Source organism: Paramisgurnus dabryanus, chromosome 8 (genome assembly GCF_030506205.2).
Source record: "Paramisgurnus dabryanus chromosome 8, PD_genome_1.1, whole genome shotgun sequence".
Taxonomy (NCBI): Eukaryota; Metazoa; Chordata; class Actinopteri; order Cypriniformes; family Cobitidae; genus Paramisgurnus; species Paramisgurnus dabryanus.
In genome coordinates, this window is record NC_133344.1 from 6,580,924 (window position 1) to 6,601,645 (window position 20,722).

At 37.7% G+C, this 20,722-nt stretch overlaps 1 protein-coding gene across 1 annotated transcript; it reads left to right on the plus strand.

Annotated features, from left to right (window-relative positions):
- The first annotated feature begins 1,582 nt into the window (after nt 1–1,582).
- On the plus strand, nt 1,583–7,344 carry LOC135771679 (uncharacterized). Its single transcript, XM_065282025.2, has one exon. The coding sequence runs from the start codon at nt 1,888–1,890 to the stop codon at nt 3,022–3,024; it is 1,137 nt and encodes a 378-aa protein (XP_065138097.2). The 5' UTR covers nt 1,583–1,887; the 3' UTR covers nt 3,025–7,344.
- Nucleotides 7,345–20,722: the final 13,378 nt, after the last annotated feature.

Below are 20,722 nucleotides of genomic sequence, written 5' to 3' on the forward strand. Positions count from 1 at the left end.
TGACCTAAGAATATAAGTCTAATTTTTAGACCAAAATATCAAATTTGTGCTTAAAACAAGCAAAAAAATCTACCACTACTTAATTCAAGAAAAATATTTTTTTGCACAAGTGTTGTTGTAATTGTGTCAAAACAGTAGTATAAGAGTAAATCAAATTGGTTCAGCATATCTGTTATCGGGCACATGAGCATCCAAATAGTCGGTATCAGTAAAAAAAAATCATTAACGGTCGATCTCTACTGAAGACAATCTGAGCACTTGGGAGTTTAGAACGACACAGGGAAAAGTGATAATTTTCGGGTGAACTATCCCTTTAAAAAATACTTCATCTTATTCTTAGAAGTGTCATCATATAATGCAACAAGGATTATGAAAGTCATTTTGTCGTTATTGCTCAGTTTGACTACTCTTACAAAAATGTGGATTACTCACAAATAATCATGCATTACATTAATGGGCGGTTTCCCAGACAGGGATTAGACTAGTCCTAGACTAAAATAAATGTAAGAGCTGTACATCTGAAAACAACTTGCACTTATGTATTTTAAGATATGTCAGTGCAAGTTGTTTTCAGTTTGAACAACCTTTGTTTGGCCTTAAAATGCACACCAGTAATGTTTTTAGTAAGGCATGTTTGTTAAAACTAGTTATATTTCTTAATTAAACTATATATTTTTTCATTGATCACTAGTTATATTGTTATTATTTTAATAAAATATACACGTAAACTCGGATAAGTTCTACTAATTTAAAAAATTGTAGGCAACTGATTGCCGCTATTTTCTTAAGATAGCAAACTTAAAAGTTTTGAGTTCAGACAATTTCAATTCAAATCAAAAAATGTATTTATCTAAACTTAGTTTAAGTCTGATACAAATTAAATTAGGTACTTTATGTAACTTTAATTGTAGAAGTAATGTTACTTAAATATTTTGTGGCAACTAATTGCCTTGTTTTTTATACGTTTCCTGTACTCAAATACTTAAATTTTACAACTTAACAGTACACTGTAAAACCCGACAAGTTCAGAGTACTCAAAATATTGAAGTAAACCAACTACCATTTAATTTTTGTTCGCAAATCACAGAAACAAATCATGTGACTCGTGTAAATGTAATACCAGTGAAAGTGTGTTGAGATTGAGCTCAGTGCTGACTTTCACATAGTTATTCTTTACATGATAAAGCAACAAATTGTTGACTTACAGCCAAGCACAGGCACCACACTTCTGAACAATGGTAAGCCCAAAAATAAAATAAAAATAGCAAACTCTTCTAAATCTCCAACATAAATAAATGTTTAACACTACTGAGTCTTTTTCTTTACTAAAAAACACATAAAATATTACTTAATAAAAAAATGCTGTCGTATTGTGTGCTCATGCAAAGCATGCTGGGAACTGGAACATCCACAACTAATCGTGTTAATTTAACTTTAAAATGAAGTAAATTCACACATTTTGAGTACCAGGTACTTTCCATTACAAGTTAGTTTTACTGTTTGGAATTGCACTTTTTTTTGATCTGCAATGACCCAGCTGTAATAACAGGACTGACACAACAGGACTGTTTCTTGTTTCTTTCAGATGTGAAGAGTGATTCATGTTTGGATATAGAAATAACGTCCTCAACATCAAAAGAGCGACTGACAGCACAAACTCTTTCCTGCATCACCTGTGGAAAGACATTCAGCTCACCGAGACTTTTAGAGCGACATGAGAGAAAACACACAGAACAGAAACTCTTCACCGGATCTGAGATCAGCTTTACTACCTTACAAGAGAAGAAACTTCATTCAGAAGACCACAGAGAGAAGAAGAAGAAGAAGCAGTTTCACTGTGAGCAGTGTGGGAAGATTTGTGTCTCTTCCTCTGATCTAAATGTTCACATGAGGACACACAGTGGTGAAAAGCCTTTCAACTGCACTGAATGTGGAAAATACTTCAAAACCAAACCAAATCTTAAAGTTCATCAGAGACTTCATACTGGAGAAAAACCTTTCAAATGCTCTCAGTGTGACATGGCGTTTGCTTGTCCAAGTAATTTAAGATTTCATCAGAGAGTTCACACTGGAGAGAAACCTCATCACTGTAGTGTCTGTGGGAAGAGTTTTAGTCTAAAGTCTAACTTACTAAAGCACCTGAGAGTTCATACAGGTGAAAAACCTTACAAATGCTCTCAGTGTGACAAGACGTTTGCTCAGTCAGCTCATGTAAAAGTCCATCAGAGGGTTCACACTGGAGAGAAACCTTACGTCTGCACTCAATGTGGAAAGCGCTTCTCTAATTCATCTCATTTCAGAGTTCATCAAAGAGTTCATACTGGAAAGAAACCTCATCACTGTAGTGTCTGTGGGAAGAGTTTCTTTAATTTACCTCAATTCAGAGTTCATCAAAGAGTTCACACTGGAGAGAAACCTTACGTCTGCACTCAATGTGGAAAGCGCTTCTCTAATTCATCTCAATTCAGAGTTCATCAAAGAGTTCATACTGGAGAGAAACCTTATCACTGTAGTGTCTGTGGGAAGAGTTTCTTTAATTTACCTCAATTCAGAGTTCATCAAAGAGTTCACACTGGAGAGAAACCTTACGTCTGCACTCAATGTGGAAAGCGCTTCTCTAATTCATCTCAATTCAGAGTTCATCAAAGAGTTCATACTGGAGAGAAACCTCATCACTGTAGTGTCTGTGGGAAGAGTTTTAGTCTAAAGTCTAACTTACTAAAGCACCAGAGAGTTCATACAGGTGAAAAACCTTACAAATGCTCTCAGTGTGACAAGACGTTTGCTTATTCAGGTCACTTCAAAGTCCATCAGAGAGTTCATACTGGAGAGAAACCTTATCACTGTAGTCTCTGTGGGAAGAGTTTTAGTGTAAAGCATACCTTACTAAAGCACCAGAGAGTTCATACAGGTGAAAAACCTTACAAATGCTCTCAGTGTGACAAGACGTTTGCTCAGTCAGCTCATGTAAAAGTCCATCAGAGGGTTCACACTGGAGAGAAACCTTACGTCTGCACTCAATGAGTGCGTTTACATGAACAGTCTTACGCCGATTATGCTTAATAAACTGATAACACGTGGGGTCATGTAAACGCGTAAAGCCGTTTTCTTTAATCGGGGAAAGCCCATAAACAGCGTAAGCAAAAACCGATCGGCACAGGTAGTTTTTTGCTCATTACGCCGATTTCGCGTGGCATGTAAACACCTTAACCGGCTTTCTCACGGTTTTGTCCATGTGCGCATGTCTCCGCGTATGAAAGATAAACGTCCCACGCGGAAGTAAGCGCAAGGTAACGCATAAAAGTCTCCGCTCGACTAAAGCAGTTGGCAGAGAAACTGTGAAAATAAAAGCTCATGTTACATTTACAGGTTCTGCAGACACGAGGAGAGATACAACAGTAATTAATACAGATATGTCGTTTACTTTTTGAACGACTATTGTGTACTATAGGTGGTGACGTCACTGCCTGCGAGAAAACTGATAATTCTTCAAGTCCCATGTAAACGCAGTTATCCGCATAGCTGGCTTACTGATTTGCATGTAAACGCATGAAAACAGTTTTCTGTAATAAGCAGATTTTTGATAGATAACCGCTTATTCTGTGCATGTAAACATACTCAATGTGTATCTCAATGTGAATCTCTAATTCATCTCAATTCAGAGTTCATCAAAGAGTTCATACTGGAGAGAAACCTTATCACTGTAGTGTTTCTGGGAAGAGTTTTAGTCAAGGGTCTTCATTACTAATGGCGCTTTTCCATTGCATAGTACCCCACGGTTTAGTTTAGTTTGGGTCGGGTCAGCTCACCTCACTTTGGCGTGGTTAGCTTTTCCATCGAGTTTAGTATCACTTCGGAGTGGGAGGGATTATAGGCGTGTCGTTATATTTACGCTGCCTACTGCTGTGACATCATACACGTGAGAGCGTTGTTGTACATTCCCATACATTCATTTATTTCTCAGTCTGCCACAAAATTAAAATTGGCCACCACAAATAGATGTTTGCACATCGCGTTTATAACTACCTCTGTCTCACATGACAGTTTCTGTTCAAACACCGGACCCGTGGCGTCAGTCGACGGCGCTCCGCTGAGCCTCATTCAAGTTGCATATAAGCATATATAATGCGGACGTGCACGTCGCGAATGTGCCGCCACAAACTGTAAGTCTGGAAAAAACTGTTATGGTGTCCCGGATTCTCAACCTGCGGATGTTTTTCATCGCTAAAAGGGTGTTTGGAAACTTATAGCAGAACACAGATAACAACATGTTTGCTTGAGACAGCGCAAGCTAGCAGTAAGCTAAAGCTAATATTTACATTATAGCGATGACGTGACGATTCTCTCAGACCAATCAGTGATCTACAGTGTTTTCGCGTCACGTTTGGTATCAGCTCGGGTCGCTTGGAACCCCAACCGAGGTGGTACGAAAAAAAGTATCGGGTACTACGTACTGCACCCAATGGAAAAGCTCCCAAAAGTAAACTGACCCGACCCAAACTAAACTAAACCGTGGGGTACTATGCAATGGAAAAGCGCCATAAGTCACATGAGAATTCATACAGGTGATAAACCTTACAAATGCTCTCAGTGTGACAAGATGTTTGCTTCTTCGTCTAACTTAAAATCCCATCAGAGAGTTCATACTGGACAGAACCTTTAACTTTCCCTGCCAAAAAAAAGTTTCTAGTGCCAGCATTTTCATGATTTTCATAAAAGTTTAATATCTTCCAGAAAACGTACAATATATCAAATGAAAAAATAGACCCTCTGCCTTAAAACAAAAAAGACGTTTCATCCTACCTTCATTACTTTTCTTGTAATCACTTCTCAAATAGGGGTAGGTTTCTTGAAAAACACAAAATGGTGAGCAAAAAGCTGAGATAATTGCATTTTTGTAAAGGACTTTTGATAGAGATCCAATTTAGAGCGATCCATAAAAACATACATGGACATACAGCTGTTTGTCCTAGGGCAATACTTCTGAGTTGTATAAGTTGCAGAAGAGCACCTGGTGGATAATAGCGGTATTGCGGAAAGCCAGAATTACTCGTCATTGGCAGGGAAGCATTTTTTTCACTACAGCAATGGTGAACAGACCATGGAAAACCGGAACGTGAATACTACACTGAGGAGAAGAGCATCTAAATCGCTAACAGAGGGGTGTGTGGTGTGCTGCTTTAGGGCTTCCAGGGCCACTTTTAGGCTGTAACTAAACTTATATAAATGCAGGTAAAGGCGACAATGTGATAAACAAACTGGTTGGGTTTAGGGAAAGGGTGGGTTTAGATGCTCCAACATATCTTTAAAACCGTAATTGTTTATAAAACCATTTCTAAATTTACAAATGTAGAAAATAAAATGCATTTAATCTGATGTATAAGGCAAAGAACCTTAAAACGTAACCACAGGTCGTATAAGCTTTGGCCGCTAGAGGGCACTACGTCCCTATCTGTTGTATTATGGTGCATGCATAAACGAACTATTAGGTCGTAATTTTTGGAGGACAGCAAACATACTGTAACTCTTAGGGATGCCACAATTCTCAATACATTATTGAATCGTTCGGTTCCACCCCCACGGTGCAATACGCACATGTGAATTGCGTTTTTTTTTTTTTTTTGTCCATCCAAATCTGTCAGTTCTATATTCCATGCACTTTTGTTATTGTGCGGTTATATAGACGGTTTCAGCAATAACAACATAAACAAGCGGCTGTCGCGGTCCGCACGTAACTTCCGGTAAACTCCGCTGATAATAAATAACAACAAAGTACTTTAAACGTAGTTTATTTATATAACAAGCAAAAAAACAACACATTGATTACCTAGGAAACCAAAACATTTGTTCAAGAGATCAGTTTAGCAATTAGTCAGACCATTAAAAAAAACAAAACCGGAAGTAAAGTTCGGATCCAGACGTGAATCACGTGCGTCCGATGAAACCGTCTATAGCCTACGGCACAGTGAGATCCAGTCACTGTGCGCTACCTGCGTTAACTCTGCTTGAACTCTGCTTGCAATGCTGGTGTCAGATTTCATTCGCGTGCGCACAAACCCAACAGAAATACGTCAACAAAAAGCAGCAGAACGACTGTCTTTTAAATCTGAGGTGTGGATTAATTACTTGCGCGTGTAGATTACATACAACATCAATGTAAAGATGCAAATTCGCGCGTTATTTGCCTCAAACACGTCTTCCGTCCTCAAAAAGTTCAACTCAAGAAGAGAATGCGCCTGATAAAATAAAATAAATCCCACCAGTAATGTTGATTGAGGAACGCATTTTTGGTTTCTACACAGACAGCATGATGTTGGATTTAACAGTAGTGCAGTAAGGTATAGCCTTCATTTACAATGTAAAGTTTAATTTACTAAGTACAGGTATATAAAATGGCCAATTTATTTAATGTAATGAATTCACATGTTCCCCAGTTTGAATAGGATATAATTTTTATATGTCTTTATTTAATTATATCTTATATAATTGTATCAATACACTAGAAATGTTTAAGATGATTTTGTATTTACATAAATTAAAGAGAACTGCAATTAAACACAGTATTTTTGCTTCTTAACATCTCACTGTTCCTGTTTCCTAAGCATAGAATAATTAAAAAACACTTTAATAGGACAAGGCATCAGAACCGAAACCGAACAGAAAACCGTGGACAAGAACCGAAAATTGTATTGAACTGTGAACTAAGTGTATTGTTGCACCACTAGTAACTATATACAGTAGTGTTGTTTTTCATTTTTTATTGACACATTTATAATTTTTATATAATCTCTTTTATAAACTCTTTTGTTATGTGTCAAACTCGTTTATTTTATGTTGTGTGCTATGTGATTTTAAGAATTGGTTTCAAAGTCTTAATGTCGTGGGACCATAATGTCATTTATTGTCCATTAACTTGCCTTGGATAGTAACACACTGAGAAAGAAAGTGTTCAGATTATTCAGTAAATGCTTTGTTCATTTTTCTAACAATTACGTCTTCTGACTTCTGCTATAGGCCTATATGCAAGCATGTCACACTTTCACTGCACAGACACCATATATTGTATAACAGGTTTCTTTCTACTTTATTATTAGTATTTTAATGATAATCACAGTTGAATGTAATGTTGTAAAAAAAACAAAGTCATTGTACAGCAGTATACAGATGAAAATAAAGCCTTAAAACTTCAACTGCACTTTTCATTTGCACATTCAAGAAAGAATAATTTAAAATAATTTCTTCATATTATTTCATTTTAGGGGAAAAAGTAAACAGTAGAATTCATAATCTTAAAACGTAAGTAATATGTTAAAAAATAGAAAATAACAACCTACCAGGATGATAGAAAAGAAACCGTTTTGCTACAGTATTTGTATATAACCATTTATTTGTAGTAAACAAAAGCTTTACTGGATGTTTATTTTTCATAAGGGAGAATAAGTAAACCTGACTAAAAGTGTAGGTTCTATAAATAAAGCTCCAGACTATAAAATGCAAGTTTTACACTTAAAGGCAGGGTATCTGATTTTAAAAAACTTTAGCCTACTAGCACCGAAATCATGATCTCACTCTCCATTGAAATCACCATCCAAAGTCACACTTCCATCTATGGAGCTAGAATTCTGCCAAAATGTTTTGAATTTGAAATGCATAAACTTGAATAACAGACAACTGTTATTTAATAAAACTGAATATTGCCGTAAGATATTTACAATTCAGTTTTGCAAGATAAATAATAAAATGTAGACGACCAAATTCAGTATTCTAAAATGCAAAACCCAGAAAGTCAGATAATTCAGAAATAGGTCAGAGGTCACACTTCCGGTTTCCACAGGGAATAGCAGAGGATCTAGGGCTGTTTCTCAATTCCAAGAACGCAAAGAACAGACTTGCGTTCTCGTGGAGATCGGTCTTGCCAGGCGACCTTGGAAGAACAAACTCACAAAGTCGCGAGAACACAGAACGCACTTGTGAGAATTGAGATCTTTGCGATCTTCCTGTTGGTAACCTGACCTCCCCAGATTCAACATCGCAACATTCATAAAGTGACAAACATACCATTATGTGCATTATTACATACATAATTTTTTTTATGTCATTTTGTAATGGCAAATACGTAAATATTTCAGGTACCTTGTAAAAAAATAATATAATCTAAAATTAGAAACTCAATTAAGATTAGTTGTTCTATGCCAATAAAACATACATTTCAATATCAAATTAGCATTTTTTTATGTATTTAATACTTTAAATGTTTAAAAACAAACGTTTACTTCAACCAGCTTCTCACTCTCGTGCGCTCGACGGCGTTAAAAACAGGTGTGCGTAGCACTTCCTTCCTTCGCTTCGTTTTGCCGCAATGACTTCTGGGGCATAAACCGATTTCATAGCGCAAGTCTGCACATTTTGTTGTTACATAACAGTTACGTGTTTTTGTTAGCTGGGTTACTTCTATATCTCTTAACAATATATTATTCACTAATATCCAGAAAATACTTACAATCAGTTGCACGCACGATCTTTTTAAGGGCGGAACCAAAAGTTAGGGAAGTTTGGTTCCGCTCGGAAGGTTTCCCACCGGGCCGTATTCGAGGACGGACCTTCTCACTTCCTGGTTTGCAGGACAACATAATCGCAGCTTTACGAGCCACAGGTGAGAAGAATTAAGCAAGCGAAGTGTGATTGGAGGCTGCGTGAGAGGGAGACCAATAAATAGCTCTGCAGAAACACAAAGGGGACACGTCAGACACGAGAGGGATCGACACGGGGAAAGCTCCTCTGCCAAAGGCAGAAAGATGGTCCGCACCTTTTGAAGAGCCTGCAGGCTCTGTTGATCCGGGCTGCGCTACGAAGCGCGCGGAAAGAGGACAGGAGCCACGAGAGGCGAAAGAAAGGCAGGACGTGAAGAGAGAGTAAAGGAGCACCCCGAAGAGAGCAGTGTGGTCGTTTGCTGGAGTCTTTGTTGGCGTGTGTTGGTGTTGCTGTTGTGTTTACATACTCTTTAGGCTGGGCTGGCGTGGCTGTGTGGGACGAAGGAAGCATACTGCTGGAATCTGAAACGAAACTGAGAGAGAGAAATCAACGTCAGAGTGAGTAATAAAGGATCCGAAGGAAACGAAAGCTACTGACATTACCGGAGTAAACATTGTGTTGTGTGTATACACGCCCACTCGTCTGCTGCTGTGGATACAAGCCCGTGTGTGGAGAAGAGGCTGACAATGGAGCATACTGTACAGTGATTGTGAGTACAAACAAATACTTTGGACACTGGTTGTTAACCCATTGTGTGACAGGGCGTTTAGTGAAAGCAGGACGGCTCTACCATGGAGCAGTGTGGTGGGAGTGCCGGAAGGAATCCAACTCGGTTGACTATAGCTCCCAAGAACGTAGACTGCGTCATACAAACAACGCCATACCGAATTCCGGGAAGGAGGAGAAGACGGGGTTTCCCAGTGCTCACTTATAGTGTGGTGTGGTGAGTCTATATTTTGTGAAACCTTTCACTTGAAGTGGTGCAGGGTCCTGTCTTTTTGCTGTGTGTGTGTATCGTCTGCTAGACCCCCGCCTCCATCCGCTGAACTGTGGAAAGACGGAAAGGCTGTCGGCGTCAGTCATTGTATTCTCCCAATCTATGCTGTAGCAGCCTGTGTAAAGAAAGAGAGAAGAGGAGCTTATACCTACCATACTTACTGTATGTTGTGTTCGCTGGAGAGGTGAGAGAAACCCCCAGTTGTGTGCTAACCATTCTGTGTGTCTCAGCCAGCAGCCTGTGTGAAGGAAGAGAGAAGAGGAGCTTATACCTACCATACTTACTGTATGTTGTGTTCGCTGGAGAGGTGAGAGAAACCCCCAGTTGTGTGCTAACCATTCTGTGTGTCTCAGCCAGCAGCCTGTGTGAAGAAAGAGAGAAGAGGAGATTATACCCACCATACTTATTGTATGTTGTGTTCGCTGGAGAGGTGAGAGAAACCCCCAGTTGTGTGCTAACCATTCTGTGTGTCTCAGCCAGCAGCCTGTGTGAAGAAAGAGAGTGAGAACGACATGGAAAGGAACTGTGTGAAAACCCCGCCGGTGAAGAAAAACGAGAGCCTGAAGAGGCCGTTATTTTAAGTTCCCCCCTTCTCCCTTCCCTATTTATTATTTTAAGTAAATTAAATAAAGTGCATTTTAATATGATGCTTACCTTGTGTGTCTGGTCATTGGGGTGGCTTTGGGACACTCCTCGAGGTGGAAAAAGGGGCGTGACCTTATTAACATCTGGGTCCACCCCTACCTTTGACACACACAATCCACAAAGTCTGTTAAAGGACAAGTTCGGTATTTTACACTTAAAGGGCTGTTTTCAGATTGTTTATGATGAAATAGAACGGTTTTGACTGAAATTTGGACATATGATGCTGGAACGAGAATTTTTGGGTGTTTGTTATATCACCCCCATCCCACCTCTACAATGGCTGCATAGGTGCACTGGACCAATCCTTCCTAAAATGCATTAAACTTTCATTTACAAAGACGTGAAACTCACTGAGTGGTCAGGGGTGTTCACTGATATGCTCACGCAAAAATCACTGCAAAAGATGCTTTCCAACAGGTTTTATCATAGTTTTTGTCCAACTCCATTAAATTGTATTAGATGTGCTGTGAGGTACGGTATTACTCCGCGCCGGGAACGTTGTTTGTATTCTTGCAATTGGCAAAGGTGGTTTATCGCCACCAACTGGGCTGGAGTATCTATTATTCAAGCTCTCAACGGAAGAATATACGGGTGTGAGGTGTTTGGAAAAATGGGTCCACAAGTTTACAACGAATGGTATAACACCTGTTGGAAAGCATCTTTTGCAATGACTTTTGTGTGAGCATATTGTGAAATTGTTGTGAAATTTCTGAGGCACAAGGACAGATCTGCTATATTACAACGTACCAAGTCACTGAAGGGATCCAAAATCTTTATCAACGAGGATTTTACAGATGCCGTCAGAAGAAAAAGGAAGGAACTGATGCCGGAGATGAGAGCAGCGAGAGAAAGGGGAGACATTGCTTACTTACGACAGGACAAACTGATCATTCATCCACGGTCAAGTACACCCAAATAACCTAGAGTTATTTAGTCTCCAACCAGGTATGCTGAATCACTGTCTACACTATGGCATACTTTACAACTAACACATATACCGGAGTTAATCAACAACTACAGAAGACTGTCGAACATGATTTATCAGAATTAAACATCTTTCAATACACAGATTATCATGTACAGGACTTGGAAAATGAAATAGATCCTGTAAACAACTTCTTCCGCAACACCAACAGAAATTGCTTTTATTACACTAATGATCAGTTTAATAGTGCTGTTAAGACTGAAAATCAATTATCTATAATCCACTTTAATAGCAGGAGCCTGTATGCCAACTTTCACAACATTAAACACTATTTAAATCAGTTTAAACAGCCTTTCAACATAATCGCTATATCTGAAACTTGGATTAATAATGAAAAAGGCTAAAATTTTGAAATGGAAGGATATGACATGTTTTGTATTAACAGAGAAAATAAGAAGGGAGGTGGTGTGGCTTTGTATGTGGACAAGAAATTGAATTACAAGTTGTTGGAAAATATGTCTACAGTGGTAGATGATTTACTTGAATGTGTCACATTAGAAATATGTAGAGAAAGGGAGAAAAATGTTATTGTTAGTTGCATCTATCGATCACCAGGTTCTAATATTAATTTGTTTAAGGATTGGATGGAAGAAAAATTTACAAAAACTAATCAAAAAGTCATGTTTATCTGTGGCGATTTTAACATTGATTTGTTAAATCCAAATAAGCACAATATGACAGAAGATTTTCTGAATACAGTTTATAGTTTAGGCTTTTTCCCAAAAATTACCAGACCCAGTAGAATTACCTCCCACTGTGCAACATTAATCGATAATATTTTTACAAATGATATAGATAACAGCACAGTGAGTGGACTATTAATAAATGATATCAGTGACCATCTACCAGTTTTTACAGTTTACAGCAGCAATTACACATCTAAAAAAGACAATAAACCTCTATTCAGACGGGTTAGAACTGATGAGTCTATGGTTGCATTTAAAGAGGATTTGCTTTCACAAGACTGGGAAACAATTAATAAGGAAAATGACATTGATAAGGCATATGGTGAATTCTTAAGAATATTTGAACTTTTATAAGATAAGAATTGTCCGATAAAAAAATATTACAGTAATTATAAATATAGTGATAGGCCGTGGATTTCAAAAGGATTACAAAATGCTTGTAAACAGAAAAATACACTTTATAGAGAATTTATTAAACACAGAACTGCAGAAGCAGAAAAAAAATATAAGAAATATAAAAATAAGTTAATTATGATTATGAGGACTTGTAAGAGAGAATACTATAGTAAATTATTACAAAATAATAAAAATAATATGAAGGGTATATGGAATATACTAAATGGTATTATGAGAAGAGGCTCAATACAGTCTAATTGTCCCCAGTACTTTATTGATAATGAAAAGAACATTAATAACGGGGAGGATGTTGTCAATAATTTTAATAGATTTTTTGTAAATGTTGGACCAGATTTAGCTGAAAAAATTCCTATTACACAGATAAATGATAATAAATTTAATGAAATTATTGAAAGAAATCAATGTTCAATGTTTCTTAACTCTTTCACCGCCAGCGTTTTTAAAAAAAGTTGCCAGCCAGCGCCAGCGTTTTTCATGATTTTCACCAAAGTTTAATGCCTTCCAGAAAATGTTCTTCTTTAAATATATAAACATACAATATACCAAATGAAAGAACAGACCCTCTGCTTTCAAACAAAAAAAACCGTTTCATCCTACCTTTAGTGGTTCTTTTGCAATCAGCTTTTGAATATGGGTAGGTTTTTGCAAAAACACCATATTTTGAGCAAAAAGCAGAAATAATTCCATTTTTATGACGGACTTTTCATAGAGATCCGATTCAGAGCGATCTTTAAAACAGACACAGACATGCAGCAGCTTGCCATAGGGCAATACTTCCGGTTTTAAAAAGTTGCGGAAGGGCGCCACCTGGTGGATAATAGCGGTATTGCGGAAAGACGGAATATCTCGTCATTGGCGGGGAAGCGTTTTCTCTTAATTGACGAGAAATCTCGTCAATGGCGGGGAAAGAGTTAAAGAAGTTGAAGAAAAAGAATTAATAGATATTGTTAAAAAATACAAAACTAAAGCATCCACTGATTGTAATGAAATAGATATGAAGATAGTAAAGAATGTAATTGAGGGGATTTCAAAACCTTCAACTTACATCTTTAATTTGTCATTTCAAACAGGTCAATTTCCTACAAAAATGAAAATAGCAAAAGTAATACCTCTATACAAATCTGGAGACAAACACCACTTCACAAATTATAGGCCAGTTTCTTTATTACCACAATTCTCAAAAATTTTAGAAAAACTATTCAACAACAGATTAGATAATTTCATTGATAAATACCAATTACTCTCGGACAGTCAATATGGTTTCAGAAAAAGTAGGTCAACATCACTAGCATTAACTGAACTTATTGAAGAAATAGACCCTTTTACAGCTCACGTGATCAAATAGCCTGCGCGCGCATTTGGGCAACGGAAGTGGTATTATTCCCCATTGGTTCTAACGTGGTAGCAACTCAGAAAGTGTATTAAAACGGTTTCTCAACATCAAAATGTCCCGTTGTTGCGTTTGGTTGCACTAATATAATATACTAATATACGTATATATGTATCTGGCAACTTTATTTTTGGCCATCTGCTAACGTCTTTTATCCACTCCACTATAGTACACGGATCTGGTAGCTGTGTTGAAAATGTTGATAAAGTCAATTTTTTTAAAATAACTTACTGTTTGTGTTGCTTCACTGTTGATTCTTACGATACTTCCGTTGCCTAAATGCGCGCGCATACGCTGCCACGTCATCATTGTGTACAAACAGTAAAAGGGTCTATTACTAATTCTACAGACAAAAAGAAATATGGAGTTGGGGTATTCATTGATTTGAAAAAAGCATTTGATACAATTAATCATGTAATATTAATCAATAAACTGGAAAGGCTAGGGATTAGGGGGATAGTGTTGAACTGGTTAAGCAGTTATTTAAAAGATAGGAAACAATTTGTGAAGTTGGGAGAGTATGCATCTGATTGTTTGGACATTAAATGTGGTGTCCCCCAGGGGTCAGTACTAGGACCAAAATTATTCATTCTCTACATAAATGATATATGTAAGGTATCTGATCTACTGAAATTTGTACTATTTGCAGATGACACAAATATCTTTGGTTCTGGTCATAATTTGGAACAACTCCTGGACACAATCACTTTAGAATTAAACAAAATAAAACAGTGGTTTGATATAAATAAGTTATCACTAAACTTGAGCAAAACTAAATTTATGTTATTTGGAAATAGTAATTCAATCAAGCAATGTCAGCTAAAGATCGATAATGTGAACATCGAAAGGGTCCATGAAACAAAATTTCTTGGAGTGATTATTGATGACAAGGTTTGCTGGAAATCTCACATAAAATATATCCAAACTAAACTGTCTAGAAGTATTTCAATCTTGGCTAAAGCTAAGTACATTCTAAATTACAGATCACGCTACATTTTGTATTGTTCACTGGTGTTACCGTATTTAATGTATTGTGTAGAGGTTTGAGGAAACACATACCAAAATTCATTGCATAAATTATTTATACTACAAAAAAGAGCAATAAGAATAATTCATAACACAGGATATTTGGAGCATACCAACTCATTATTTTTACAGTCTAAAGCATTAAAACTAATTGATCTGGTTGAATTTCAAACAGCTGTATTTATGTTCAAGGCTAGAAAAAAGTTATTGCCGGGCAATATACAGATAAGGTTTTTTGAAAAAGAGGGGGGTTATGGGTTAAGGGGATTGTCACATTTTAAGACTCCTAGTTTTCGAACTACAAGGAAAAGTTTTTGTTTATCTGTCAGTGGTGTCAAACTGTGGAATAAATTAAATAATGAATTAAAACAATGTACAAACATATTACATTTTAAAAAGATGTGTAAAGAAATTATATTTCAGAGGTATAAAGACACAGGGTGTTAATAATAATTTGAGTGTATTTGTAATAACTTATATGTGTATAAATAAAATTTTGTATGTGTAATATTTGTATGTGCACATAAAGATTTACAGATTATATATATTTAAAAAAAAAAAGTAAAGTAGGGATTTAAAGGGGTAGGAGTACATAAGTTTTACTTCTTCCTACTCCCTTTTGGACATGTGAATTGAGTTGTTTTATATCTATAAGTTTTTTATTTTTTGTTACCATGTGTTTTGTTTTCTCTTTTTTTTCTTTTCTTTCAATTTTCTATTTTGTAATTGCATTTACATGTTCAAAACAAAATAAATAAATAAATAAATATCAGTGAACACCCCTGACCACTCGGTGAGTTTCACATCTTTGTAAAGGAAAGTTTAATGCATTTTAGGAAGGATTGTTCCAGTGCACCTATGCAGCCATTGTAGAGGTGGTGGGGTGATGCAACAGAAACCGAAAATTCTCGGGCCAGCATTATGTGTCCTAATTTCAGTCAAATCCGTTCCATTTCATCATAAACAATCTGATTCTGAATAGATGTAAGAAATAATAAAGTTAATTTTATCCCACTAAGCCTTGGCATTATCGTGTAATGAGACTATTTTATTACCGTCCCCAGAAATTGGGGATGTCAGGGTCATTTGTTTTACTTCCTAAAATCCTGAATTTTGGTAAAATACTACAACTAACACTGAACGTATAATCCACCACAATGCAATGTAAACAATCACTAACTTTCGTAACTCCTTCTGTCCTAACAGTTACAAACATTTAACTATGAATCTAAAGAAAATAGAGATTTCAGTAGCAAAACGATAAAAACATCATGTGTAGATTAAATTCATATATGCGTTGCTAAATGATAAATTGTTAATAAAACAGGGGCAGAGTGTTTCTGTCAAATAATCATAACGTTGAACATTTTATTCTGATGCTAAATTTCCATCTCCTAATGTCTCAGCGGTTCTCAAGTCACATATAAGATTGTCTAGGTCACGCATGCTCTGCGTGGGAGGAAGAGTTCACAGGATTTCACGGATTTTGACAACTGTGGATAAGTTTGTGGTTTCTGTCCAAAAGCTTACGAATGTTAAAAAAAGTAAACATTAAATATGATCATTGTGGTGAGAAAGGATAAAAGAGTGTGCTAGTCAGATCATTGCTAGTGGTTTTGGACCGAAAGCTCTGTTTGATGGCAGCTAGAGGAGGTCGCGAACCACAGAGTCGTGACCCAGTAACTACACCTGCTTTAAGAAACTATCTTCTAAAAATTGGCAGTAGGTCTGAGAGTTGTTTTTTATTTCCATTTTCAACCAAAAAAGGTCCAACTAGCTCATCTTTAATAATACCTGTCTGTGCCTGCCTGTAGTGTAAGAAGATACTTTCTTTAAGCAGTGGTATAAAGTCTGCATCTTTCAAGAAGACTTCACTTCACGCTGGCCAGTAAAGGCCTTAAAGATGAAAAACTTGGCCCCCTTCTGCACCTGACTTAAAACCTATTGAGAACTTCTGCGCTCTTCTTAAGCAGGACAACACAGTGAAGGTAAACAGTATACCTCTCTGAACAGTGTCTGGGAAGCTGTGGTTGTGGCTGCACAAAATGTTGATTCTGACCAGATTAAGAAACTGACTGACTTCGTGAATGGAAGGCATGTGACTGTTATCGAAAAGAATGGTGGCTATATTGGTCATTGAGTTTTTTTTTTAGAAATGTTCATTTTTAAATGTATAGGTTGTTTATTATTCTCACTTTAACAGGTGAAAATAAACAAGTGAGATGGGAAAATCTTTGTTTTTCATTTAGTTGCATAATAATTCTGCACACTAATAGTTGCCTAATAATGGTGTACATATAATATGCTCTTAAGAAAGCCAAAACATAATCAAAATACATAAGTAAAATTAACCATGTAACATATAAACTTACATTAAGATGCACGCACACAATTAAACTATAACTATCTGCAACATAGGATTGACGCAAACTTCTTGTGCATCACTGCCTACTGATTACTGCCACCAACTGAACTTATTAGCACTTTCCAGCACTTCCTCGTGTGTCATATACATTCTGCTAGAGGGGCACTAAGAGCTTGTCTCTATGAAACAAATGATGATTGTAAACAGCATTATACAGATATATTGTTGTATAAAGTCCTTCTTAAGTTGGTGGCCATTTGTTTATGCTTGGGCCAAGAGTCTGAGTCAAAGGTGAATGGTAAGCCTAAAGCCCAATTTATAGTCGCGCGTAAGCTCTACATCGTGGTTAACAGCGCGTCAGTTCTACATGGACCGCAAGCGCCGTAATTGGTCCACCAGAACCCCTCCCGTCAGGTAAAAACACTGCGTCATAGGTATTTCCGTTTGCGATGGTGAAAACAAAGTTGAGGAGTGATTTAACTCAAACTGCATCAAAAGTCGCTGTTTATTTACTTCCATCATTGCTGGCCTTCTCAAATCATTACACAAGAAGTTGCTGTTTCTTCTTTGTGGGTTAACTTGCCAAGCTTCTTCTTCATTGACGGTCGTGCTGCTACTGTGGTTACACGCGTGGATACTGCCTACCAGCGGTTTGCGCGTTTGTTTGCACGTCGACGCGGACAACAACGCAAAAGTATAAATGAAAACCGACACAGAACTTACGCCGTCGCGGCTACGCCATTGGACCTACGCACAACTATAACGAGCCCTTAAGGTGTGAACCCATTTCTATGATAATTAAATGGTCTGAGTGAGACAGTGGGTGAGATGGTAATGTTGATGGGATTAAGGGTTGGTGAAACTGAAGGATTGGGAGTGGCATGGTTACTTCCTTTCAATATTTTGATGTTCAATTTTTTAAAAGTTAAGTGCTTTGTTTTCCATTTAGGCCCCCGAAAATACGTATAAATGCAATGTAGGTGTCAGGATCCCATCAACATCATCAGTCCCAAAACTGTACCTGTCTTAGTAGTGGTTGACAGATTTTCCAAGGGGTGCAAACTCATAATCTTGCCCAAACTCCCTACAACCTTTGAAACCGCCGAAGCCTTCTTCAACCATGTATTTCGCAACTTCAGCATCCCAGAGAATATTGTCTCAGATAGAGGAACCCAATTTATCTCTAAAGTCTGACGAGTCTTCTTCAAACTCCTGGGGGTCACTATCAGTTTGTCTTCTGGATATCATCCCCAGACTAACAGTCCGACTGAGCTCGGTCGCTTCCTCCGTACTTGCTGTCACCAGTACCAAGACAGCTGGAGAATATGCCCAAAACTTCCTACCTCAATCCACCACTGGGCTCACACCTTTCCAATACTATTTCGATTATCAACCTCCTCTTTTCCCCTGGTTAGGTGAGCCCTCACGGTTCCAGCTGTGGACTATTGGTTCCATCAGAGCGAGGGGGTTTGAGACTCAGCTTACGTGCATCTCCAGCAGGCTGTGCGGAGACATCAAGATCAAGCCAACCGACATCGCTCCGACCCCATGAGTACCAACCTGGCCCAAAGGTTTGGCTCTCCACCAAGGATATCTGCCTCGGCCAGCCTTGCCATAAGTTGAGTCCTCGCTTAATTGGCCCCTTCACTGTACAGAGGCAGCTGAATAAAGTCACCTACAGACTCAACTTACCACCCGAATACAGGATCTCACCTTCCTTTCATGTCTCCCTACTAAAATCCTTCACTGACCCTGTTTCTCCTTCATCCACAGATCCTGACACAAGAGCTGTGCCTCCACTTCCCGTTCCTGCGGCAGAGGAGCCCATCTACCGAGTCCGCAACATCATGGACTCCCGGCGGCGAGGTCCTCGAGTGGAATCCTTAGTGGACTGGGAGGACTACGGCCCAAAGGGAATGCTCGTGGGTGCCCATTGAGCACATCTTGGATCCCACTCTCTTCATTCAGTTCCACTCCGATCAACATGATCATCCGGCTCCCATGCCCCGAGGTAGACCTTGCCGCCGTATTCCCCGCTCTCAACAGCCGTCGAAAGCCGCCTCGGGAGGAGGGAGTTCTGTCAGGATCCCATCAACATCATCAGTCACTCCTCCAACTCATTCCCTCTCCCCTAAATTTTTACCTGTTTCCCATCACCATACTTCTTTAAATATCTTCACTCCTTATCTGGTCTCATCACTTATACACACAAAGACTCACCCATACTACTCACCTTGGACTTACCTTCTCCTCCTTGTTTACCCTCCGGGAATCCTCCGATCACCTCCTGCAATAGAGACATTGTTATTTTACAGCTATGTGCATTCCGGAAACTTTACATATCCCATTTGCTCACCTATTGTTTCTCTACTTTAGTGTGTGTTCCAATAAAGTATTATATCACTTACCTTCAGTCTACTTTCTGTCTCTGAGTGTGACAGTAGGGCTGTAAGTCAGACTTGGTGACTGCAGCACCTGGACTCTATGCTCTGATTTGAAGATCGCTTTCTGCAATAAAGGCTACAGCTTGAAAAAATCCAAGTCTTTTGGTCTTCGCTTAAAAGGTTTCCAAAACGTTTTCATAATGTTGGAATAAGAAGTTTAAAGAATGTCATGAACATACCAAAATACAACACATTTGTTTAAATATATCTCAGCTTTATTTGTGTTTTGTTTTATAATGGTAGGCAGGGCTGGATTGGTAATCAGGCATACAGGGCATTTTCTTGGTGGGCTGACATACAAAGTAACACGTCAAAAAAGTCTTATTTCAAGGTTTAACAGCTAAAGAAAACATATCACAAATGTTGCATTTTGGTCTGGTTTTGTTTTCACAGTGAACAGATTTTTATGATTTATGTTTTTTTACTACCTAAAGAAAATTTACTAATTAGGTATTTTACAACATTTATAAAACGTCCTTTTTTTCGTTATGTAGGGTGTGGTTTTTAAAATGTTGTACTGCAACATTAATTACAATGAAAATACAACGTTGTGAAAAGTTTGTAAAAAAAATTATTTTTAATCTGACCATATCTCTTTATCCCCTGCTGAAAAAAAACTATAAAACATTACAGGAAATGTATTGGGATTTTTATTGGCTCTTATGGAATATGGCCCAAAACACACTACAGTGTAGTGGTTTTAATGGTAAAAGCTAATGGTTCCTATTGGTATTTTAATGGAAACCATTAGAATTTTCTGTAATGGTTTTATTGTGTTTTTTTTCAGCAGGGTCCTATGATGTCCTATCTTTATAAGTTTAAACGCATGATGTTCTGTCTTTATTCTTTAGCAATTATTTTCCCACCCCTTCTTTTCATTTAGTCATTACTTTATACAATAGTTTGTGATGATTTCTGGCCATAATTGAGACGCATATACTTGTTTTACTAAATACTTGTTTAGATAAATTTTGTCTTCTCTCTCCAGTACAGCAGGAGGCGCTGCAGCTCTTTAGTCCGCAGATAAACTCACTAAAGAAAGAAAGAAAGAGCGCGCGTTTGATGGGTTTGTGTATTCTCAGTGTTTTCTCTCTTGCGTGTTTCGTTGAGTTTTAACAGAGTCTTGTCTCTGTGTATCTAAGTGTTGAGACGTTGATGATGTGCTGTGCTGTGCTGTAAATCAGTAGGAACTGATCTGTCCATGCTGGATATATTGATGATTTCATCACAGAAAT